Here is a 25,761-nt window from a genome sequence, read left to right on the forward strand (position 1 = left end):
GACTGAAGACCAGGGGGTGACCCAGGTGTCCTCTCAAAAGTCTCTAAATGGACCACCAGTTAGATTGTTACTACAAGGAGCCCTGCTGGTGCTGTGGGTTAGGTGCTGAGTCACTAACCGCATTGTCAACAGTTTTAGCCCACTAACTGTCTGCTCCTATAAAAATTTACAGTCTTGGAAACCCTATCTAGGGTCGCTGTAATTCAGAATCAACCGTGTTTGGCGGTTTTTGTTTTTTGTTTCACAACATCCCTAAAAGCATCGTCATGACTGCATTCTGAGCCGCGCTCCGAGCTCCCGGCAGTGTTTGACGGAATCTTCGCAGCATGCCGGGAGGTATGCATTAATACTATCCCCGTGACTCAGAAGAGGGCGTTGAGGGTCAGTGGGATAAGTATGTTGCCCACAGTAACCTCATTAAAAAGTGGTGGGACCAGGATTCAAACTCATTTCTGTCTGACAAAACCTGAGTTATTCCCTGAGCTATTTCATGGCACGGTCTCGCCACACGATCAGGAGACAACCGCCCATCCCATGGCAATAAAAGCAAAATGACCAGATGTGAGTCGGGCTCCGGGTTCTGGCTTGGCCAGCTAGCTCATTTTTGGCCGCCCGGTCCCTGGACAGCATATGGGTACCGTTTTCTGCCTCTTCCAGAAAAAGTCAATGCTGAGTCCTCTCGAAATGCTGCCCACTGTCCTCTCAGCTGCCCTGCAACCTGACGTGGCCAGCAGTACAAACACAGGAAGAGGCCCAGGGAGGCCAGCTCCACTAGCCAGATACAGCTGAGGGACCAATACAGAGGGATCCTGCACAGGATGTGGGCGCCATGGCGTGGGGAAAGAGTGGACATGAATGAAGTGACTGCGGCAGGTGGCTTTCCTGGCTGTCATCTAGTCCTGCTGACAACTGTGAGAAGTCAGACGTCCACTGTTTCCAGCTTTAGAGATGAAGACACAGAGGATCAGGGCGAGAAAACGGCCAGCATCGACAAAGAATGGCAGCAATTTTGAAATCCTTGCAGACTCCTGTGCCATATATAGCTCATTTCACTTGAGAGCAGCTCCAGGAAGACCATTCTTATCCCCGACTTACAGATGAGACTGAGGCTTGGAGCATTACTTTAACTGGAAATAATCTAGGTGGTCATTAGGCCAAATGAAAATACGCCAGAGACACTGGACAAATAGGAAAGGCCAGTGATTCTCAATCAAGGACGTTGAGCGTACCCAAGTGTAGAGACCTTTTGTCACAGTTTGCGGGGGGTGCTACTGGCATCTAGTGGGTGGAGGGCATGATGTTGCTCAGGACAGCCCCCCAAACAAACATGTGTTCAGCCCCAAGGGGAAGAAACCCAGGGGAATACAAACACAAAAAGACTCGGAAAAGCTAAATCAGGCGTTGTTAAGTGGGAAAATCCCCAATGCAGAACAACACAGCCAGCCGCACAACCACTAAGATCCAAGACAAAGTAAAAACCCAACTGTCGCCATCTTTGTCTGCAGGCTTGCACCAACTGAAAACAGCGGATGTCTCAGCTGAGGGCTCTGGAGTAGGGTGGGGAAATCACTTTTAAAATGGAAAAACAAAAACAAAAACAAAACACCTCATCTAGTGAAATGCTTGCGAGATTAAAAAAAATTCTAATAAAATTCAATACAACGACTGAATGGTTTGACTTTATGACTCACTCAAAGTGCAGCCTGTAGAAGATGGGACAGAACCTCAACTGGGCTCTCAGCTGAGCCCTAAAGCTGACCTCATGGTATGGGGAACAAGACAGGTGGGACTCTGGGGCCGGCAGTGACCTGCCAGCTGTCCCTAACCAGCTCATCGTCCAGCTTCCCCCGGGAATAAAACAGACCCAAGTTTCAGGGCAGAGGGAGGGAGGCACGTGAGAAACCCCAGCACAGAGAGGTGGAATTAAAGCCATGTAGCGTTGGCCTGAATGGTTCATCCTCATAAAGAGGGAGACTGTGGACGCACGGTGAAGGCAAGCTCACATTCCTCTCTGGTCTCAGACACTGCTGATCAGTGGGGATGCTCGGCCTGCCCCACTAAAGGGAACTGTAGCCTGCAGGTTGGTGGTCTGAGCCCACTGCAACTGCTCCGTGGGAGAAGATGAGGCAGTGTGCTTCCATAAAGATGACAGCCTTGCTCACCCCATGGGACACTTCAGCTCTGTCCTCCAGGGTCACTGTCGCTGGGACGGACTTGATGACAGTGGGCTTATTACAAAAGGAGAAGGTGGTGGTGGGTGGTTGGTAGCACCCAGACTTCTTGCCCTGCTCTGACAAGCTCAGGGTGCAACACGGAGCCCACACCCACTGAGCACCTACCACAGGCCTCTGTTTGTGATTCCCTGCCTTTGTGTCCATGGAACCAGCAGGGGAAGAGGCTGGGTATCCAGGCTGGGTTGCCAGGACCCAGTGTCCCTAAGAGGCAGGACGGTGGGCGCTGCCTTTGTTTCATGGGTTTTGGCTGAGCAGCCTCCTAGGCAGGCATTTTCCTGCTTTCTGGTCCTTGTCATACACACCCTGCCTCTCACATCCATTTCCAGCGTACCTCCCAACCACCCACCTCCTAATGCCTTTGCATGTCTGGAATGCCTTTTCCCTATTTCACCAACTAGAAAACTCCTACTGATCCTTCAAAGCCTAACTCAGACACCACTGCTTCTGGGAAGCCTTCTGGTGTGTCCATCCCGCCTCTATATTGCTGTGGTCACACTGATACTCCTACAACAGACAACACACTCCTTAGGGGCAGCAACTGCCTCCATCATCTCTGGATTCGAAGGCACAACACAGGGCTTGGCACCCAGAAGGTGCGACTTTGTGTTTTTTCTTCGCCCTGGTGAGATTCACATTCAGAAAAACCACTCTGGAAGCTGTTTTACCCCAAACATGCTTACATCATAACCAAGTCCCGGAAAATATCGTCTCATGTTACAGAGCAGAGGGAATTAAATTCAGGTTCTATTTGTGGATTAATTAGGAGATGTGTCCCGGGGCAAGAGAGACAACAGTTACCTTTCAAGCTAAAACGTTTCTGCCTCTGAATAAATTATATGGTCTCCGCTGTCTCCTGCCTCCAGAGCCCCACGGCTAGCTCAGGAAGGAGGAGGTGGTTAAAACACATTTGCTATAAACCTCAGAGACGGATAATTATCCCCTCCTCCAATCAACATGGCTCTGAGATGGGCAGGGGAGGAGGAAGACATGTCTGGTATGATGGAAAAGACAAAACCCAAGCCAGGTGATGGATCGCACTGGCGTTTCCATAATTAACTGATGGAAGGCAGACTCTGGCGGGCGGGGCGGCGAGCGAGAACTCACCACAATGATGTTTTCATGCTCTTGGGTAGTCAAGTTCGTGTTCTGAGGGATCGAATGGGGAGAGAAACAAACAGACAAAAAACAGTATTAAAATCATGGGGCGTTTGTACCCATACAACTCCAAAATGCTTTCAAGATCCTCTGGCGGTGGTGTTCATGCCGCCTCATGGCTACCCTGTGCATAAGAGTCCTGTGACCCACGTGGTTTTCACTGGCCAATTATCAGGACCAGATAGCCAGACCTTTCTTGCTAGTCTTCCATAGTAGGGAAGCTCTCTGAGTTAAAAACCTGTTCAGCATCTTGTTGTTTGTTGTTGTTGTGAAGTGCTGTCAAGTCGGTTCAGCATCTTAGTAGCATGCAAACCTCTAGTCTCAGATGGGCGGCGGTGTGCATGAAGTGCACTGGCCAGGAACTGACCCCAGATCTCCTAAGTGGGAGGTGAGAATTCTACCACTGACGTGCCACAGCCTCTTGGGCAGATGAGAACACCCGAAAAGGCAGACTCAGCCAGTGGGAAGCATGAAGGTTGAGGATGGGCAGACTGGAGCCCTCTGGCTGGATTCACTACTTGCCAATCAGTGAGTGACCCTGGACAAGTTTCTTCTTTTGTGAACCGGGATCCTAACTACCCTTTCTCTAGGCTGTTACCAGAAGATACGAGGAGACTTCAGAAAGTCTGTGGAAAAATTCCATCCTTTTTCAATTTCATTTTTCCACGAGCTCTTTGAAGTCCCCTCATAGATAGATGGGACCAGGCACTGCGCCCCATCCTGGTCCACTTGGAAACTGGAAGCCAGGTTTGTGACAAACATGTCAGGTCACGGACCTTCCTTGAGTTCCAATTCTGTTCCCCACACACTTTTCAGGACAGCATGTGTATTATGTGAGCGGTTTTCAAACTAGATTCCCAGGGATACTAGTGTTCCATGAATTAGCCTGAGATGTTCTGGCTAAAGCCAAATTCTAGCAGTTGGGTTAAACATGCTTAATTTTTTAAATTTTTCTCCAACCCGATCTGAGTTTCCTTAAACATTTGGGGCCTGTTCCCACCACCTTGATAGTATGTGAACAAGGAGTCGTAATATGCAATAAACTAAGAAATCAGAGGAAAACAAAAACCAGCCACGATTCTCTTTTTGGTCAGTCTAGTGTTCTATATTGCTATTATTCGTAAGTAATTTATTAGGGTGAAATTCACATCGTGTAAAACAAATCATTTTCAAATGAACAATTCAGTGGCATGTGGTGCCTTCTGGTGTCGGGCAACCACCTCCTTTCTTCAGTCCCTCACCATCTTCCTCCCTCCAAGTAGAAGCCCCCAGCTCCTGAAAGCCACCAGCCCACTGCCAGTCTCTATAGATTCTCCTAGTCTGCAAGTTTCACATACAAGGCACCACGCAGTACGTGGCCTTTATTTGTCTGGCTTCTGTCACTCCACACAATGTTTTGCATGATACATCCAGGTATCAGAGCTACACCCCTTCCTGTGACTGGACACTATTCTGCTCTGTGTGGCGCGGTGGTTGGACGCTTGGATGCTGGCTGGAATATCAAAAGATTGCGAAGAAAGATGTGGCAGCCTTGCTTCTATAAAGACTGTTGTACACACATGGAAACTGTTGTACACACATGTTGTACACACACGGAAACCCTAATGGGGCACATCTACTCTCAAAGGGGGGTACGGAGCTGGAATCGACTCCCTGGCATGTGTTGTTTCTAGTGGTCTGTTTTTTGGTTTTAAGTTTCTGTCCTAGCAGAGCCCAGCTGTGGTACCTCAGGTGACTCCTCACTTGAGTAGTTAAACTGGCAACACTGATTGTTCTTGTGTTCCTGAAAGAGCACACAGCTCTTACCATGTGAATGGGCTGATGGGCAGCTAGTGGGCAGATGAGTTCATGGAATTTGCTTTTGCCCCATAATAGGCCTGTCTGAGGGACAGCGGAAGACCACAGACGAGGGTCAACGTCTGAACTCCCAAAGTTCCGTTGGGGGCACCCTGTGGCCACAGGTTCCCAAGGAAGTACACTGACCAGCTTAGACAAGCTCTTGGGGTCTACACTCCCAGAACATTCGGAAGGATGGATTTTGGACTACACCATCTCTTCCCCTTGGTAGACATTAGTGAAGTCTGACCAGCCTGTTGGCAGCAGGTTGTAACATACCCATCTTTCCAACCCCAGGTAGATGGGGGCTGAGTTTGGTCTGTCTTTGGGCCAGGAACGTCCTGTGTTTCATCATGGAGTATACTGCACTGTATGCATCCCATCTACACCTCTCTGACAACTCCCGAGACTCACAGGTTCTAGAAGGTGGTAGGGTGGGGGTTCCCGTCTGTCTGTCCTGAGGTCTGCTATCTGAAAGGTTGAAGGCTCGAGTGTAACTCAGAGAAGCCTCGGAGGAAAGGCCACGTGATCTGGTCTCAGTCCCTCACCTGCATTTTTAACACTAAGCACGGTGCCCGGCCATGCAAGGAGCAGTTCCAGGCTTCAGGCAGTGCCAAGGGCACCAACCTGCCCCTCAATCCAGCCCTGACTCTTTCCAGGAAGAGCCCGCTGTGGACGCAACTTCCTGTGTCCGGTCACCTGCTGCAGCCCAAGCTGCTTTGCAGGGCACCCTTTCCACACGGAGGGGCTGATGAGTGCCCCGTAAGAGCCGGGCAGGTAGAGGAAACACCTGTATCCACGCCACGCAGCCACTCTACACTCAGCTCAACAAAAACCCGCAGGCTCAGCACCACCTGGGCACGGACCGTTCCGGCTTAGAACAGTTTTGTCACCTTGACAGCCCCCTCCAAGGAGGTCATGAAAAAACCTGAGCGAGGAGAACAGAGAAGGAATCCAGCGCCAAATGCTGGACGTCCCTGGGTTCCGAGCATCCGACTTACAGACAAATGCACTTGTGGCAACACTGTCCCTATCACCTTCACTTCCTGCACCTGCAGCTTTTGAATCCGTGCACTAAGTCAAGGTAAATAGGAACCATATGCACCTGTTCCAACTCGCCGACCAATTTGACCAAAAGACATACTTAGGGACGGATCTCGTTTGTCACCTGGAAACAGCCTGTAGTCTAACCAAAACAATGCCATAAGGTGAAAGGATTCGTTTGTTTTTTCTCCAACCACCAGGTGGCTGAAGTTGGCCAAGGGGCCAGGTCCTCAGGGAAACACTCTGGCCAGGGGTCAAACGCTCACTGTGTACTGGCACGGAGCTAAGCATTTCGCGTTCACCACATGCCCTGGTCATCATCTGTGAAATGGGGACTGCTATTTGCCCAAGACGCAGATGAAAACACTAGGGACGTTTAGTAACCCCTTAGTGACTGAACCCCAAAGCACACTCTCACTCATGGCCCTAGGTAACTTTGTCTCCCTGTTCGCTAAACAATTTCTACCCACTCCAACTAATGTCACAGGCTTAGCAATGGTACAGCCGGTCCCACCCCCACCAGCCTGAGTGACCTTAGCTAAGTGACTTCACCTTTCAGCCTCACTGGACTCCTCTAGGGTTTTTTCTTTCTTTCTTTTTCCAACTACCATCATTATTTATTTCCAACCCTTTTCCTTACTCCAAGCAGAAACCCTGTACCTGTGAAGCAATCACTCTAGACACCACTGCCAGGTCCTGGTAACCAGCAATCTACTTTCTCTCCCTACGTGTTTGGTCCCTACGTGTACCCTTTCCGGAGTGACTTGTCTCACTCAGCCCATCCACGGTGTAGCCAGCCTCAGGACTTCACACCTCTTTATGGCTGAGGAAGATGCCGCTGTCCACAGAGACCACATGTTGTGTATCCATCCTCTGTAGCTTCTAACACGAGTAGACTTCAAAACATTCGTGGGAAAATGGACTTAGAAGATAATGGAAACTTTCCACAAGTAGCCTTGGTGGACACAAGCGCTGGACTACTAACCACAAGGTCAGCAGTTCAAACCCAGCAGCTGCTCCGTGGGAGAAAGAGAAGCCTTCTGCTCCCGTATTGCAGCCTCAAAAACCCCGTACAGGCTCATTATGAGTTTGAATCTACTCAATGGCAGTGGGTTGGGTTTGGTTTGGGGAAGATGCCCATGAACTTTTGAAGCCCCTCATATTTGGTGGCATAATGGTCACATGGTATGTGTTTGAAACAATGGAAGGGTCGGTTGGAGAAGTGCTGGGTCTCAGTTATGGGGGTGTGTGTGTATGTGTGTGTGTGTGGCATAGCCAACCCCCAGCCAGATACACACTAGGTATGAGCATTTAGTCAATGTGAACTTTTCCTTTTTTTTCTTACATGCCTTTATTCCTCCATCCCAGGGCCTGAATAGGGAAGGAATGCCACCACAGGCTGATGACAATACCCATTTGTCCTGTCCTGATGACATCCAGACCTGGCGGAGGTTTAATGAAGGCTGAGCCTCGTGGTGGGGCTGACGATGGGGTGGCAATGTGGCTGCCATGTGAGTTAGGCAGGTCAATCTCCTCCTCTGTGAAGTGGGCATCGCCTGGCCCACCTCCTGGGGAATGAGCAGTGTGACACTGTGTGTGGATCCTGGCACCTGCCTGACCCATAGTCGGGGCTTCCTAAGGAAGTGAGCTGCCAGTCCCATGCCTACCCACTACAGCCATTCGGCCCAGGACAGGAAGCCACCCTAGTGACGTAGGCATTCCAGACCTTGGTGCCTTTCCATTCCTGAATTTTTGTTCTTTTATTTAACAAGTCCTAGTGGCACAGGAGGTTAAGCACTGGGCTGCAAACTGAAAAGGCATGAGCCACTCTGTGGTAGAGAGATGGGGCAGTCTGCTTCCATGAAGATTTACAGCCTCGGAACCCCTGGGAGGCAATCTACTCTGTCCTGTATCCATCGACTGGGGACTGACTGACGCTGAGCTCTGGTAGCGTAGTGGTTATGAATCGGGCTGTGAACCTCAAGGTCAGCAGTTTGAAACTACCAGGTGTTCCAAGGGAGAAAGATGAGGCTTTCTGCTCCCGTAAAGATGTACAGCCTTGGAAACCCTGTACAGGGTCACTATGAGTCAGAACTGACTCCACGGCACATAACAACAACAACAACAACAACTACTCAACAACAATGCGTTTGGCTTGGGTTGGATGGACTGGCCTTTCACCTCTAGCCCACTGTCCATGACCACCCCTGTAACCCACCATTTCACCTGCCGCCTCAAGTCCTCCCAGGCAAAGTCACCTCTACATTCAGCAGATCTGGAAGACCTGGCCACTTCTTCCCTGGTGTGTGGGTAGTGGCCAGCCTGAGTGGGGGTCAAACAGACATGTAGCAGCTCTGCTGAACACTAGGGGTGCCAAGAGCAGGGGACCAGTCTCAGGGGAGAGGTCACTCTGGTGACCATGGATTAATGCAGATCAGGAACCCTTACTTACAGTGTTCCCAGGGACAAGCAAACACGCAAACACGACAAGTATTAGTATTTGTACAGAAAGTAGTGCCAGGACCAGACTAAGCAGGCAGAGTATGTGCCCACAACACCCGCCTGCTGAGGAGCAGTGCAAGTGACGTTCAGAGCCAGCCTCCGATGTCCCGTCTCTCTCCCCTGCCAGGACCATCAGCGCCATTCTCGAGGGCTGGGGTTTGCTTGGCTCAACCACCTCCAGTAGTGCCTGGCACACACTATTCACTCAGAGTGAGGGGCAAACAGAAAACTAGGCAGCACAGCAGTCAGGCTCTGCCAGTCACACGCCGCTGCCAGGACTGTGGGCAGCACAGGGCAACTGGGCAGAGAGCCATGCCCACCGGAAGCCTCCACTGGCCAGGGAGCAGAGAGGACGGGGCAGTCTGGGGAAGAACTGGACCGATGATGGGTCGATGGCAGCCCCCAGCTCTTTACTCAGTTGTGAAGGTGCTGTGTAGGTGTGGGTGACTATGGACAAAGGAGACTACATTCAAAGTGATGTGTGTGCGTGGGGGTGCGCCTTATGAGCAAACATGGAGGTTTCCACCAGAGGAAGCGTTCCCTGGAGACTCCCACCTGCCTGCTGGCCCTAAGGACTTCAGACGTGCCAGCCGCTGGTCACGTACACCAACTCCTCAAAATAAACCAATCTCAGCGGATGACAGTGCTGGTTGCACAACACAGTGATGGTAATTAATGTCACTGAATTGTACACTTAAAAATGGCTACAGCATCAAAACTTGCTAGGTATAGCCTACTACAATACAGTGCTTTTTAAAATGACAAAACCAAGCAATCTCTCTCTCTTGCTCATTTTCCCCCACCTCCTCACCCACCCTCTCCCTCCTTTTCTCTCTCTATGGCATCCCTGGGTGATGCCAATGGTGAACATGCTCTGCTATTAAGCAAAAGGCTGGTAACTCTACTTTCCCACAGGTGCTTCAGAAGAGAGGTGTGGCAATCTAAGTCTGAAAACCCAGCCACTGGAAATGTTGTGGAGTGCACGTCTACTCTGACACACACAGGACTGCTGTGAGTTGGAGCTCTGAGTCCTTCCTCAGACTCCCAGGGCGGCAGGGAGGGAGACCACTCACCTCCCTGGGGAACTACTGCTTGTGTAAGCGGCTTGGCCCAGGGTTGGTGTTCGGGGGCATGCATTACCTCGGAGAGCAGTTTGGAGACGATTTCCAGAGGGGCCTGGTTGATGGAGTCATCCTGCAGAGGGGACGTCAGGGCCATGTCCACCAGGGTGCGGATCTCTTTCAGGACGACCTCCCAACGGCTTGGGTTGCTCAGGACTTTCTTGTATTTGTAAATCTTTTTCTGGTTGGGAGAGATAGTGAGACATGGACATGTCACCAATACATGGAAGGTGGAAGACCTAAGGTGAGTAAAGATGCCAGCAGGGGAGAGTCCAGCAGATCTGTCACTTGATCCACTCCCTTCCCCATCAGGAAAATGGAGCTATTTGCCCAGAGCCCCGGGGTTCACTGGCAGTCTGGGTGCCTGAGTTCGAGAGGTGAACTTTTCCACAGTTTCCAATGACTTAAAAGGGAACTGAGGGCTTTCTCTTTCAGACACATCTTCTGCCAAACTTCCATTTCCCCAAGCACTTACAGAGTGGACACATTCATGGGTCCATGGAGGACCGTTCTTTTCCAGAGTGAGCTGTATCCGCTCGTCCTGATCCTGAGAGGTTCCCCTGCCCCCTGGCCCCAGAGAACTAAGACACATGACAAACAGAACATGGCCAGGTAAGCACCAAGCTCAGAAGCACCCCCAGGAAAGGCAGCGTGGCCCTCCGCATCCACCTGGTGAGGAAGGGGTGTATTCTCACCTCCACATCCGCACAGGTCCAAAGCCAGAGAGAGGCTGGGGTGTGGATGCTGCCTGGATGTGAGGCAGAGTTAGTTCCGCCTCTGTGACATCATGGAAACAGAGGCCTTCGGAAGGCGGAGGTCCCAGCCACATGCCCCCCTCCCCCAAGCCCCACGCTTCCCGGCCTGGGAGCCTCTCCTAACTGAAAGCACGCCTTCATTAAGAACTCTGCTCCTTGGGGAAAGCCTAATTTTAGTGTTACTGTGCCAGCAGCCAGCTGGGATGACATGTCACAATCTCTGAGCCAAAGTCTGAATGAAGGAAAGAGGGAAGAGGGGGTGAGGATCCCTCGCTAAGCTCAAAAGGAAGCTCGGAGGTCATCTGAGTCTCCTGGAACCCCGCAAAGAAGTATTTGGAGGAAGTATCTCAGACGGATGCTGTGATGTTGGAAGTTGTGCCCCAGTATTTCAGACACTAGTAGGGTCATTCATGGGGGACAGGTTTCAGCAGAGAGTTCAGACTAAGATAGATGAGGAAGAACAGTCTGGTGGTGTACTTCTGAAAATAACCCGATGAAGGTGCTACGGATCACAAGAGAATGTTATCTGACGTTGTACTGGAATATAAGCCCCCTGGATTGGAAAGCACTCAAAATAAACAGAGACTGCAACAATGGACTCAAATAGACTGGTAATCTTGGAGACGGAACAAGACCAGACAACGCTTCCTTCGGTTAGACACAGGGCATTTGTCACAAGTTGAAGCCGACTGAATGGCAACAAACCGCTATTGAACTGAGCAGGGAATCGGGCTGAGGGCATCACCGTGCTGTAGTGGAAAGCAGGCAATGGCTTCACACAGACATGGCTCTTCCTGTCCAGTATTTCATCCGCAGAGCCTGGGTTTCCTCGTCCATCAACTGAGCACAAGAAGACCTTGTAGCTTCTTTCAGTGTGTAACCCTTATAAATCTGGGAACCAGGTGATCGGTTCTGTATGCAGTTACATTAAAAAACAAAACAAACGCACTGTCCAAGTAGAAATGGCAAAACAAAAGAGAAGCTGCTCTCCTTTGGAAAAACAGTAAAGGGGGATCAAATTGACATCCCTTGGCGAAGCAAATGGTACCGCATTTCTTTCCTCCATTTCTCCTAGCTCGTGCCCATCACCACCATCAGCACCTACACAATTACTGTACACCAAAGGGTGAACCTCTACATCCAGAACATTCTTACAGAAATCAAGGGAGTAGCTTTTCTCCTCTTCCTTTCCTCGCCTCCTCTCCTCTCTCTCGTTCTTGCCTCTACCCTCCTATCTATCTATGCTGGGCTGCCTGTTCACTTTTCAGGGGTCTGGGAGGGCAGAGGAAACAAACTGCAAAGACAATGTGCTTTTCATCAGCTAGGAGACGGGAAAGAGACCAGCACGTTCCATTCGGGGTGGGTGTTCAGCAAAAGGTAACCATGGGGCTGGTGGTGATGAAGGTCTAACAGGTACTTGCTCACCTCTGTGACTTTAATGACATGAAGCACCTGGCCCTTTTACGCTCCTGGGGACATAACCAGCCCTCTTCTAGCAAACCATCGGTGCTGTGAGCAGAGGCCTTGTCAGCTACACAACCGAGTCCATGCACAATACAAAGTGTCCTGGAGAAGCGACCCCCCCCCCCACCTTCCCCTGAAGACGATTGGTTCTTTGATCCCCTGAGACTGTAGTTTTAGTCCACACCCAGAGAACTGGTTCATTTTTAACTGACCACAAAATGATGACAAAAATCCAGCAAGAAAACCACAAGGATCCACACCCCACTCTCCCATGGCAGCGTCTACATTTGAGGCTGTTCTGAGCTCTAACTATCCACTCCTCTGATCTGCTGCGGGCTTTGGAAAGAATCATGCACTTGACATTTGGGGGAAACTGAGGCACACTTATTGTAAAGCGCTGAAGCCACATGGAAGACTATAAAGAAGGGCTTGTGTGACAGAAGCCCTTGGGCTTCTATCCCAGAAATAAGGAGCATTCTTATTAAGGAACACCACTGAAAGAACCCCTCATTTACGAAGTGCAAAATACAACAAACACATTGGGGTGTTGCTGTTGTGTGCGCAGTGTTCTGCCCTCCACAGGCAGACACTGAGCTGCAGAGCTAGAATGAGGTCCAGCTGAGCACTGGTGGTTGTTGTTGTTAAGTGCCGTTGAGGTGGTTCTGATCCTATCGCCCTATATAGGGTTTCCAAGGAGGGGCTGGGTGAGCTTGAACCGCCAACCTGGTGGTTCAAACACCACCATGCAGTCCAGCGCATTAACCCACAGTGCCACAGCAGGACTCCATGGTGCCGCTCAAAGACAGACCCTTCATCAGTGGCCTGCCTCATTAGAGTGGGGAGGGAAGCAGCTCTTGTGTGAGTGCCCGGAGCCTTTGTAAAGTGCTGCCCACGAGGGACTGCTTATGGAAGCCACACTCCAAAGCAGAATGTTTAATGAGCACGTACTGTGTGCCAGGCACGATGCCCAGCACCCCACAGGCATGGACTCCTCAGGGAGGACTAAGTCTGAGCTGGGGACTTGTCTGTCACAGGTTACCAAAGACAAGGAGCCACGTGCAAATGGTGTATTTACAAGGCAATGGTACGAAAGCTCGGGAAGTGAGTCCTGGATGAGAAGGCTGTGAATCAATGGGGTAAGTGGGGCTCCATGCTGCTGGGGAGCTCCCAGAAACACCGTAGGCTCCCTGGGACATTTATCTACTACCTGCCTGTCTGCCAATGGGGCCTGACCACTCCAGTGATTGTGGCCTGCCCAGAGCCCAGACCAATGGAACCCCACAGCCAGAAGGGACATGCCCTGGGGTAGAGCCCCGGGTCAACTGGCACCCTCAGTTTACACACAACAACACCAAGGCTGAGGGCAGCAAGTTGCCCGACATCAGGCAGTCAGGCGGGGACAATAGAGGACTCAAAACTGGTTTTGCCAACACCAAAGCTATCACTGTGTCTCCCAGGTCAGGGCCAGTAGAGCTGGGTGGAGAGAGGCTTGGGCCTTCTGAGCCACACTGTGATGAAGGAAGTCAGTAGGTTTTGGGGTACAGAGCGAAGCCCTGAGATCTGGAGGCCAGGAGAGAAGGGCTGTGGGGAAGGCCGGGGAACAGCAGGTGAGATGGGGCTGTCATGTTGGGGTGGTGGGCTGTGGGCAGGCTCCTGGCTCTCAGTGGAGGTTGAGTCTGGGATCAGGGAAGCACACGGAGAGGAAGGCACGTTTAGGGCCAGCAGGGTCCCAGTCACTCCTCATGACAAAGCAGCAGCGTCTTTCATCCCAGAAACTCCCATGAGCTCATCAGGCAGTGAATCATGGTGGTACAGGGACAAGGACGCCTCCGGAATCCTGTCTCCCAGCCTCCCAGGAGCCTAGCTCTCATCTTCCAGCTAGCCCCAACCTACCAGGGGAGTGAATGGCCTGTTGGCTGTCCAGCATGGGTCCCAAGGGCCACTGGATTCCTTGGGAGGGAGCAGAAAAGGGCCTGGTGGGTGGGTAAGTATGAACTGGTTATATTGGAGCAAGCTTCTGGCTTCAAACAGGGGTCAGAGCTGCCCAAGTCTTGCACTTTTAAAAGATTGTGAAAACAAATAAAGGACTATGTGCCAGAAATTGAATGAGTCCTGTATAGCTCCAAATATTTGGTATCTGGCCCTTTACAGAGAAAAGTTTGCTGACCTGATCCCTGATTTCAAAGGTCAAATCCCAACCTAGGAGTAAGCACACAAAGAGGTGCACCATCATCAGCCACCAGAGAAATGCTAATGAAGTCAGATAGCACCCCCATCTACAAGGACAGCTGTAATCACAAAGACAACACTGAGTATTGGTGAGGGACCCTCGTTGTACTGCAGGTGGGGGTATAAAATGGTAAAGCTACTGGTAAAATGGTAAACAACTCGACAATTTCTTAACAAGTTACACATACATTTCTGCTTCCAGGAATCAACACGGGAGAAGTGAATACACACTCCCATGTCCATAGCTACATCACTTCTAATAGTCCCAAACCGGAAACAACCCAAATGTCTACTAACTGATGCATGGATTCAAAAACAAAAACAAAAACAATGACAGAGTATTCAAGCAATAAAAAGGAAGAGACTTATTTATTCATAGGTACTATAATGTGGACAAACCTCACAAACATGTTTGCTAAGTTGTAGAAGCCAGACGCAGAAAACCATATGCTATATGACTCTTTCATATAACATGTCTTGAAAGGTAAAATGACAGGGACAGAAAACATAGTAGTCATTGCATGGGGTCAATGGAGGGAAAGGGGACTGACCCCACACAGCCACCAGGGGACCTCTTGGAGTGATGGAACAGTTCTCAAACTAGACTGTGGTGAATCCTTCACACTATAAAACTTACTGAAGTAACTTCATTATACACTTACAATGGGCAACTTTGATGGCATGGAAATTATACCGCAATTAAGTTGTTTAACATAAACCCCAACTTGGGAGCCATACAACACGATCAAAGTCAGCACAGTTTAAATGGCTACAAGCGCAGGTTTTGCAATGAGCAGACTCCTATTCAAATCCAGGCTCTACTTTATGCATTCATTTGCCCACCCATCTATCTATCTCTCTACCCACCTACCCTCCATCCATTTGTCTAAGCATCTACCTACCCATCTAACCACCCAGTCATCCGTCAGTCTGTTTGTCTATCCATCTAACAATCCAGACATCATCTACCCATCACCTATCCACCTAACCATCCATATATACAGCCATCCAGCCAACAAGAGATGGTTGAGAACTGTCTACTGGGATGTGTCCGGCTTTCAGTTAAGTACTAACTGGTGAGCAAGCAGACAGACCCTTGAGCACATGTAGCACACAGAGCTCATGGCCTATCACTTGTACCTCAGTTTTCTCATCTGCAAAGTGGGAAGGAAATAACTACCATCAAAGGCTTGCTGGACTATTGCATGAGACTGCAGTTACATTTACTCCCATTCCTGGCTAAACAGCAGCGCTCGATATTATCACCTACCAAATCCTGGGGGTGAGGATTCCCACGGTCCGAAACTGAAGCCCACCAGCTGCCAGAGCTCAGAGTCACAGCAAGAGGCGGCTGCTGCCCTTGTGGGAGAGCCAGTCACTCCATTGTAGTCCTCGCCCTCTCTGTGTGTCAGGGAAGGGCCGTTACCTGGGCAACAGCCACCATCGCTCTGGTAACTTCTCCCTCAGTAGAGGCAGCCACAGATGCTGGGTTCTTGGGCCCGGGGAAAGCGGAGCTGCTCCGCTCCTCCGCGGGAGACAAGCTGTCACCCAGAGTGTGTCCCTTGCCAGGGGAGGCGTGACTCAGAATGTGCTGGAAAGATGCCTCCCAACTACAATGCTTGCCGCAGCTCCGAGGCGCACACACTCAGTCAAGCACGCATGCTCCCTACAACCTGCCTTCTAAGCAATGGCTGCTTGGCAGCGGGCAACAACGAACAGGGCGGGAGGCATGGAGCAGAACGCTGGAGAACTGGCAGAGACAACGGGGGCGGGGGGGCCTTGGGGGGCTTTTCACACCTTTCTCAGAGGGGTTCTAACGCTGTGTGGAGCTCCCAGCAATCTGAGTCACTTCCCATTTAACTTTGCTAAAAATCAAGTTGTTGTTGTTAAGTGCCATCAAGTCAGTTCCGACCCACAGAGACCCTGTATAGGATTTCCAAGGAGCAGCTGGTAAGCTTGAACTACCAACGTTGTGGTTCAAACTGACTTTGCAGTCCAGATAATTTACCCACAGCACAGCATCAAGACTCAAGTACAGCCCAAAATTCAGAGTCCTGATCATGCTGGCCACAGTTCAAGGCTGCAGGGTTAATGCACTGGACTACAAAGTCAGTTTGAACCACAAAGTCGGTGGTTCAAGCTCACCAGCTCCTCCTTACAAATCCTATACAGGGTCTCTGTGGGTCGGAACTGACTTGAGTAAGGAATTGCCCCCTTCTCACCAGGTTCTATGCCCTGGGAAACAGGTTACTGCAAAGCAGCTGCCTTCTTCGTGTCACTCAGGTAAGACATAGGGATGTCCCTTGTGTACCCAGGACAGAGACAGACACAGAGCTCCCCTGCTGTTCCCACTGATGAACGGGCTGGGCTGGGCTGGGCTGGAGAAGAGTATCTCTGATTTCCTGCACCTTCTTCATGTCACCATGTCATCCCCACACATGGTTCTTTCTGGCTTTGTTGCCGAACTCCTGAGATGCTGACCTAGGTCAGAGAGTTCACCCCACTGTCTCAGACGCTTGCCCTAGAGGAACAACGGCCCCTCTGAATTCAGCCGCCTCTCAGAGTCTGCACTTGGCTTTGGTTTGATACTATCATCGCAGAAAGTTTCAGTGCACAGTCCCCCATAGGACTGAAGCATGCTCACCTGCCGCTCTCTGCCTGGCAGTCCTGACTTCTGTGCTGTGGCCCAATGAACAACACAAGGAGGTGACCCCAGGACTATACCACAGTCTGCGCCACAAAGCTGGCACACTCAGGGAGACTGGTTACTTAACTTCCCTGGTGGAAGACAGGGGTCCTGGGACCATCCTGTCTCCTTCAAGATTTACCATGGCTGAGGGTGTGGGCGTGTACCATGGAATCTGAGCCAGGGTGGTTTTGGGGTACCAGTCACTGGGTGGGCACCTTCAGTCTTCTCGTTAGTCTTCCACAATGGCGTTCCTTAACTTCTTGTGGCCCCAAAGGCAATCACTTCACCTTCAGAGCCATCAGGACTTTGTGAATGGCTCAGGCATGCCATCCCCAAACCATCTAAGTAGCTCCAAGTCTTGATCATTGATGGAGCGCCAGCTCCCCACCTCTCAGCCTCCCTCATGGATTCTGCACACGAACCTCAAGGGCAACACAGCTCCCAAGTCTTATTCCTGACATCAACTATGCCACACTATCAACGTCCCAAAATCAACTTCTGGATTTTGCCCACAATTCACAGGTTTACCCAACAACCTGCACACTTCAGTGAGCCAAGCGTATTGCTGCCCCCAGGAGAGCCAGAGGGCATTTGTTAGTATAGACAAAACTGTATGTAAAAGAAGTAGAATATATTTAACTTAGTGAGAAGTTGATAGCCCCAAAAGGCTGAGTTTTTAAGCATTTTAGAAATGCATGTTCCAATTTCTTTGCTAGAGATCAGGCCTTGGAGGCCAGCAACATTCTGGGATTAGAATTAGTGGATTTTTTGTTTTTCTTTCCTCTCTGCTGGAGTCTTCTTTTGCTCCAGCTAGACAGGGGCAGCCCCAGGGCATTGAGGAATCAATCATGAGGGTCCAAGGTCTGAGAACCTGGGCCTGGAAGGGACCAAATGGTTGTCGCTGTCTTGTTTTTAAACAGAACAAAAAACTTTTTATTGCGAATTGAGAGATAGTTGACATGGGAGAACATCGGTTTTATACTCATCCTCTCATATTTAGTTTCATTGCAATGATTATTACAATCCCTTCCATGCAACATAATCCAACAGTATTTGCGTCTATTACCTCTGGTTTTTGTTGTTGTTTTTTAATTTTTTTTGATGTACACAACACACTCAGGAATACATAATAATTTAAACACCAAAAGGGCACATTCTGCAAGCCTGCCTCCTGCCCGCTTTCTCTTTCCATGAATCTAGAGTCCTCAGCTGCTCCCTCTCTCCATGTCCCCATCTCTGCCTCCCTCTCTGGTGTCACTGCTTCTCTGGATAGGGTTCCGCATTCCGCTCATGCTCTTCTCCCTTGATGGTCCTAGGATCCTCTATTTCTGGACTGTAAGATGAACTACTCCCCCATTTTTGTTACCAAATTTCTACCTTTACAGTTGTGACCATCGCAATTAGTCATAGTAACAATTACTCACTATTGAATCATAGGAATCATATCCCCATCTCCTTTCATCAGACCCGTCTAGACAAGATGAAAACTATTCAGTGGGTATTCTAGCCACTGCCTTTTAAATAAATTATAATTGAAGGAAAATTCACGTAACATAAAATCAGCCATTTTAACCATTTTTAAATGAATAATATATTCATTGCCTCAAAACGGAAACTTTGTACCACTAACAGTTACTACCCATCCCTCCTCCCCACCAGACCCTAGCAACCAGCAGTCTCCTTTCTGACTCTATGAAGGGGCTTCTTGTGGACATTTCCTGAAAATGAAATTGCACACACGGCCCTTTGTGTCTGGCTTCCCGCACTCAGCGATGCTGTCTCCCTCCTCACTTACAACACAGTGAGGTTCCAAAGTCCAGGTCGTAAGGCGAAGATCTGCATTACGCACAAGTGGAGGGTGAAAACAGCAGATCACACAATGGCGGATGACATGCATCGGTGTCTAACTGCCAAATCGTATCGTTACACAACTGCCAAATTACATCGCTACATGGCTGCCGTACAACTGAGAACAGAGCCCAGACAAGCTGACACACAACCGTGACCGTCACAACCACTGGTACTATTGCCTCGTCCCTCGGCGTTCGGGACTGCTAGGTGTGCGCTGCGATTAAGCAAAATAGTCAAAGAGCAGGTTTTTACTACTGTCTTATATGCAAAACGTCCGTCAGTGAACAGTCACTAAGTGACAGGAGTCCACAGAGAAGGGTATCACACTCGGTAACGTGGAGTAACACCGAGAAAGACGGAGACCCTAAACAAGACAGACTAACACAGAGGCTCAGTACAATTGTGAGGATGGCCCGGGACCAGGCAGTGTTTCCTCTTCTTGTACTCAGGGCTGCTGTGAGTTGGAACTGATTCTACGGTACCATTACAACAATAATAACAATGACAGCAGGTGTACTTTAGTCCTTTCTGTGGTTGAATAATATTCCCGTGCATGGATACACCACATGTGGTTTACCCATTTGCTGGATGATGGAATCTGGGTTGTTCCACCTTGTAATGATTGTGAATACAAGGGGGCTTCAAAAAGCTCGAGAGAAAATCCCATTACCCGTGAATTCCATTTTCCCATCGACTTTTTCAGGCTCCTTGTAGTGCTGCTATAAACATTGGTCACTTTTTCTTTTTAAGTTTGTCCAAAGGACTTTACTGGGAGGACACTGTATTTAGAAGAGTCAGCAGCACTTGCTGCTGTGATCTTTTTCTTTTTTAAAATAATACTTTATTGTGTTTCCTGTGAAGGTTTAACACAGCAGTTTGGTTTTCCATTCAACAATTTCTACACAAGTTGTTCAGTGGCATTGCTTATGTTCTTCACAATGGGTGAGCATTTTCATGGCTTCCGTTCTGGTGATGTCCCTCACCCTGGGCCAGGGTCAGTGTTACCATGGGGAAGTAGCGGGCTTAATGCAATTGACTGAACTCCACACACCACCACCACCAAGGGGCCTCCAAGAGCCTGGTGGCACAGGGAATTTGCTCTCAGCCGCTAGCTTACAGCCTGGCAGATCGAATCCACCCAGCGGCGCCGCAGGAGACAAGGCCTGCTGAAGTTGTTCCTGCAAAGATGACGGCCAAGAAAAGCCTCCGGTGTTGAGTTCTACTGTTAACATACGGACTGCCATGAGCCAGAATCAACTCAACAATGATTCACAACAAAGGGACCTCAAGGTCACCGGTACAACTTTTGAGAACTCTAGTTCTGAATTAAAAATGGACAGATGAGTCAATCAGCAATGAACTTCCAAAGATTCATTCTCTTCACAGCAATGCCCTGGTGGTACAATGGTTAAAGTGCTCAACTGCGAACTGAAAGGTCAGTGGTTTGACCCCACCAGCTGCTGTGCAGGAGACGATGTGGCAGTCTGCTTCTGTAAAAGATCACAGCCTTGGAACCCTGGAGGGTGGTTCTACTGTGGGTTGGAATTCCTCTGTGCAGGGCACTGGCTCAATGGAAAGGTAAGGAGCCGAGAAGCTAACGCCAAAATGCATAAGCCCCACCTCAGCCCTTCCCAACTTCCCAGTCTAGCTGGAAGACCCAAACCCAAAGCCCACTGCCACCGAGTTGATCACAGCTACCCTCTATAGGTCTTCCGAGGCTGTAAATCTTTATGGCAGCAAGAAAGTGGCTGGTGGATTTGAACTGCTGACCCACCTTGTGGTTAGCAGCCCAATGCAGAGCCCACTATTCCATCCTGTTAGAGCTACTAATTCCAGAAATACCGCCTCCTGTTTACTGAGAGCTCAGTGGGTTCTGACCAGTGATACCAGCAGAACAGCTGTCCCATCTGGAGACCAGCTCCTATGCTTTACAAACGTCACAAGAATACCACCTAGGGGCTGTGGGAAAATACAGACAATGACTCAGCAGGGCTGGCTGGGGCTGGCAGCTAGGTGAAGCTGTTTCTGAATCCTCTCAATGGGGAAGGTGAACTCTCTGAATTCCATGAGGTGGATGGTCTTATTTTGGTCCCCATCTTACAGAGAAGAAGGTCCAGAGAGATTAGCACCTTGAACAAGGTGGTGGTTTGGACTGTACCATGTTCCTCGCAAAAACACATGAGGGGCTTCCAAACGTGCATGGGAAAACTCCAGTATTTCTTAATTCCATTTTTCCACAAACATTTTGAAGACCCTTGGCATTATATCCCACTCCCAGCCCCAATGTGAGTTCTCTGGCAATAGGGCCTTTACATGGGATGAGTTCTGATGAGGTATTGCTGGATGGGGCGGACCCTGATCCAGTGACTGGCAAATCCAGAATGGTAGAGGAAGAGATGCAGATGCAGGACAAGGGGGCAGCAGACAGAGGCCAAGTGGAGTGATGCTACCCCAGGAACCAAGGATTGCCTAAGGCCACCACCAACCCCTAGAGCCTCCGGAGGGAGTACACCCTGCCCACAGCTCAGTTTCTGGTTTCTGGCCTCCAGAACCGTGAGAAGCCATGTCTGTTTTCTGCCCCCTACAGCCCCCCTCCCCAGTCTGTGGTGTCTGGGTACAGCAGACACATTCACAGTCTAGAAGCAGACAGCAGAGTCTCCCTCAGAGAGCCTGACTCCTCAGCATTGCTGCGCGTGTTGGCAGAGGCAGGCCTTCCTTTACTGAAGGCACCCAGCCTGCCCTGGGTCTGGAATTTCCTGGGTTTCCTCTCCTAGGGGAGTGAGGGGACCTGACATCTTGTTTCCTCCTTGCTCCCACAGGAGACACAAGTGCTTGGGTTCACTCTGCATTTCACTCCCCCTCCCAGCCCATCAGCCGATTGCGTAAGTCTGTGGCGCTGCACACCTGGGCACCTGCATCATCAGTGATGTCAGAAGGAACCACCTGGGGACCCAGGACATTGGCAGGGGGACCTTCCAGATGATTCTGGCAGGGATGCAGCTTACAACTGGCTTGGCGTCCTCAGCGCTCAGTGGGCATCAGTCCGGGGTACATACTAGAACCACCTGGGGATTAGTATTGTTGAATTCTACCTAAACCCGGGGATCCTGCAAATCAATGGTGGTTATGTACATCTCCCCCCACCCCTTCCCCTGGAGCTCAGATAAGACCCACGATGCTCCAGGCATCTTAGAACAAGATCAGACACAGCCCCTCCCAAACCCAGGCTTGCCCTCCTAAACAAGTAACTGAGCTGCTTGTCCCCACAGGTCAAATGGAAGAAAGAGTGTAGTGTGCCAATCCAACTTGAAGCTTCTCTTAGTCCCCTGAATTCCAGCCCACCCTTCGGCCTTGTTGGTGCTGGGGATCACTGAGTTGATCCCAACGCATAGTGACCCCACGTGTCAGAGCAGAACTGCGCCCTCCGGTCATCTTTACGGGAGCAGGAACACATCAAGAGGCTGATTCTTCTGCAGGCGGATGGTGGGTTCAAAGCAGTGACCTTTCAGTCAGCTGCATAGTGATTCACCACTGCATCATGTGCTCCACAGGACCCTCCCAGACATGGAGCACTCACCTCTCCCGTGCTGGTAACCCCTCACTCTGCTTGCCCACACCTGCTCCCATTTCTGAAAAAGGAAACGAGACGGCTTTCCCGGATTCTGGAGCTGCTTGTGGGTCTCATGGCTGGACTGCTCTGTCTGGTGGGAGCGGACTGCCTACTGTGGTCAGGGCCCCTCATCATCCTGAATTATTAAGTCCCTCCCCATGCCAATCTGGATCTGGTTTCCATTTGCCAGGGGCTTAAAAAACATGGATCCTGGAGCCCAGCCTGGCCAACCCCATCAGACTGCAGCATGGGTGGATCTTCCAGTTCACCAGGTGGTCCCAGGGATCAAGAACTGGTGATCCAATCTCTAAAACCAGTTCACAGGGGCAGGTGTGGCCCCCATAGTCAGCCCAGAAGCCCATGTCAGAGTGAAGTGCTCATGGGCCCCAGGGAGGGGCAGCTCTGCCCACTGCCAAGACCATCCTGGTGCACAGATCCAGGTCACCAGAACCAGAGGGACAGAAGAGGTTTTGAATCACACGCACATGCCACATGCGCGGCGCACACACACACACACTGACTACATGGGAGAGTAGGGCTTTGGGTGGTGAAAAGGGAACATCTACCAACTTCCTTTGTCAAGCCGGTGTTGTGGATGGAATGATGTCTCCAACACACCCACCCCACCCTCACTGCAAGGCAAGTCCATGTCAGACCTGGGGAACCTATAGGTGTCACTTCAGTTGCAGATGTGATGAAGGATCTTGAGATGTGAGGTCATTATGCTCTCACCCCAAGGACATGTGTCCCTCTAAGAGACAGTGAGGAGAGAGAGGCAGAAGAGGGGGCCAGGTGAAGATGGAGGATGATGATGGAGGAATGGAGTAACCAAGCCAAGATAGCCAAGGACCTTCCAGAACTTCCCCAGTGTCTCTGAAGGGCCAGCTAGTGAGGACTCTGGGCTCCAAGTGTGTGAGAGGTTCCATTTCTGTTGCCTGAAGGTTCCGACTTGTGGTCCTGTGTCTTGTAGCCCCAGGAGCTAACACGCCTGGGATCCCAGCACCGTAAGAATCCTACTTCCCCTCTGGTCTGCCACCCACAAGCCCATCCCGGGGCGGATCCACACAGCTGCTGCCCAGCACCATGAACAGCACCACTGGGCTGGGGGCAGCAAGGCGCACACCAAGAATGACCCCTCTCCCAGTGATGCTGTTTATTTTCTGTGCCCCTGTGTGGAATCTGCTTTTATCTCAAAGGCGATTGGTTTAAAACACACCCTTCAGTGATCTGGTTTCAACCTAATAAGGTCCTTCTCCTAAATGGATCACAGTCACAGGTATAGCGGTTTCCGACTGCCAAGACATGTGAAGGGGCTTCAAAAAGTTCACGGAATTTCCAACAGAAGAATGCTCACGTACACTGGGGCCCACCTATCCTGTGGAACGTTCAAACCTTTGCTATGAGTACATCCCAAACCACTGGCCCTCTAGGATTCCAAACCAGCAGCCCCACAGGGTCTTCAAGGCTGTGGTCTTTCAGAAGCAGACTGCCCCTGCTTTCTTCCGAGATGAGGCAGGGGGGTTGAACCTGCTGACTTTTCGGTTAACCCACTGAGTCACTGGGTCTTAGGGAAACGCTGCTGCTGGTGCGCCACAGAGTTGGTTCTGACTCCTACCAACCCCGCATGAGGGTTCCGAGGCTGTAAACGTTTGCAGGAGCAGAGCCTTCATCTTGTTCCCACGAACAGCAGTTACGAAGAGTGAAGGCGCAGAGCTAAAACCTCGGACCTGGATTCCATCTCCATTTCACATGCATATGGCTATAATACAAAACACTAAAATAAAACAATATCTGATATGGCCTAAATTTATATACATTGGGAGTCCTGGTGTGGTACTGGGCCACAAGGTCAATTTGAACCACAAGGTTGATAGTTTGAACTCACCAGCTGCTCCTCGGAAACCCTGTACAGGGGAGCTATGAATTATAAATGACTTGGTGGCGCTTAACCACAACATGATACATGGGGGTCCTGGTGTAGCACTGTAGGGTCAGCACTGGATTGCTAACCATGGTCGACAGTTCAAACCCACCAGCTGCTTCTCAGAAACCCTATACAGGGTTGCTATGAATCAGAACTGATTTGACGGCACTTAGAAACTAACACAGTACATGGGGGTGAGGCGGGGTGGAGGCAGGAAGGGGGTGAGTCCAGGAAGTGTACAAGTCATGCTGCTAACAACTGTCTTCTATGAAGAAGGAGGTGGCACAGGGCACGACCATGGGGAGGTCTCAGTGCTGTCCCAAGAGTAGGGGAGGCCGTCCCAAGATTTCAGAAATCAGGCTTAAAGAACTGGTATTGCAGAATCCTTTGAATGATGAGAATGCCGTGTTCTTAAAGACATGGGAGGTATCTTAGACCCTGTTACTTTTGACTTTCAGGGTTCCAGTCGACTGTCCAATGTTTGGAATACTATGCTATCATGTCAGTAGTATCCGCCACAATGACACCAGGGTACTAGCAAGGAAGATTATGATACAGAGCACTAGGACCCCACAGTGGGGGCCAGCATGCTAGTTTTATTCTGGAAACTATCATCAATGCCCGTTTGTACACACACACAGGCTCATGTATGTTGTTGTGAAGTGTTGTCAAGCTGATTCTGACTCACAGTGACCTGTATAGGGTTTCTGAGGAGCAGTGAGTGGGTTTGAACCACCAGCCTTTCAGTTCAAACCAACCTCTTGATCCGGTGTTTTAGCCTACAGCACTACACAGCCTCCCCCAATATGTAACTGTGCGTAAGTTTAGGTCCCATCAGATATTGCTTTTATTCTAGTATCTTCTTTATTTTTTTAAGCCTCACCTCTGCCTCAGAGTCCACACTAACACCGTGGTATAAATCAGGAGTTGGAAAACTGTCTAAAGGGCCAGATGGTAAACATTTCAGGCTTCGCAGGCCATATGGTCTTTGTCAGGGGCACTCTGATGTTGTGGCTCAGATGGGCGTGGCTCTGCCCCTGCCCCCACCCCCAGCCCTTTATTTGCAAAAACTGGCTTGATAGTATGCTGACCCAATGGGTGCGTAGAGTGTTTCATAAGCTTTTTCCACAATCATGTATAACTGAATGCAGATATCTGGAGAGGTTTCATGGGGTCTCATTTTTTGTTGCTTTGTTCCCCATTTCATTTTACAGAAATGGCATCACATGAAATGCAGATTCTATGTAATCTTGCTTTTATCTCTGACAGCGCCTTGATGAACTAACTCCAAAGCAATCAGTATAGCTCCCCCCATTCTGGGTGGTTCTGCAAGCCACCTCAGCCTCA

The 25,761-nt window shown here is 50.2% G+C and overlaps 1 protein-coding gene across 1 annotated transcript in view; it reads right to left on the bottom strand.

Annotated features, from left to right (window-relative positions):
- The window catches only part of CMIP (c-Maf inducing protein), a 218,159-nt gene that overhangs the window by 29,484 nt on the left and 162,914 nt on the right, over nt 1-25,761 (bottom strand). Inside the window, exons 4-5 of the mRNA XM_006860139.1 lie at nt 9,912-10,073; nt 3,339-3,380 (exon numbers count right to left, since the gene is read on the bottom strand). Of these exons, the coding sequence (XP_006860201.1) occupies nt 3,339-3,380; nt 9,912-10,073 (204 nt within the window). The remainder of the gene's footprint in view (nt 1-3,338; nt 3,381-9,911; nt 10,074-25,761) is intronic.

The sequence above is a fragment of the Chrysochloris asiatica genome, unplaced genomic scaffold, assembly GCF_000296735.1.
Source record: "Chrysochloris asiatica unplaced genomic scaffold, ChrAsi1.0 scaffold00037, whole genome shotgun sequence".
Taxonomy (NCBI): Eukaryota; Metazoa; Chordata; class Mammalia; order Afrosoricida; family Chrysochloridae; genus Chrysochloris; species Chrysochloris asiatica.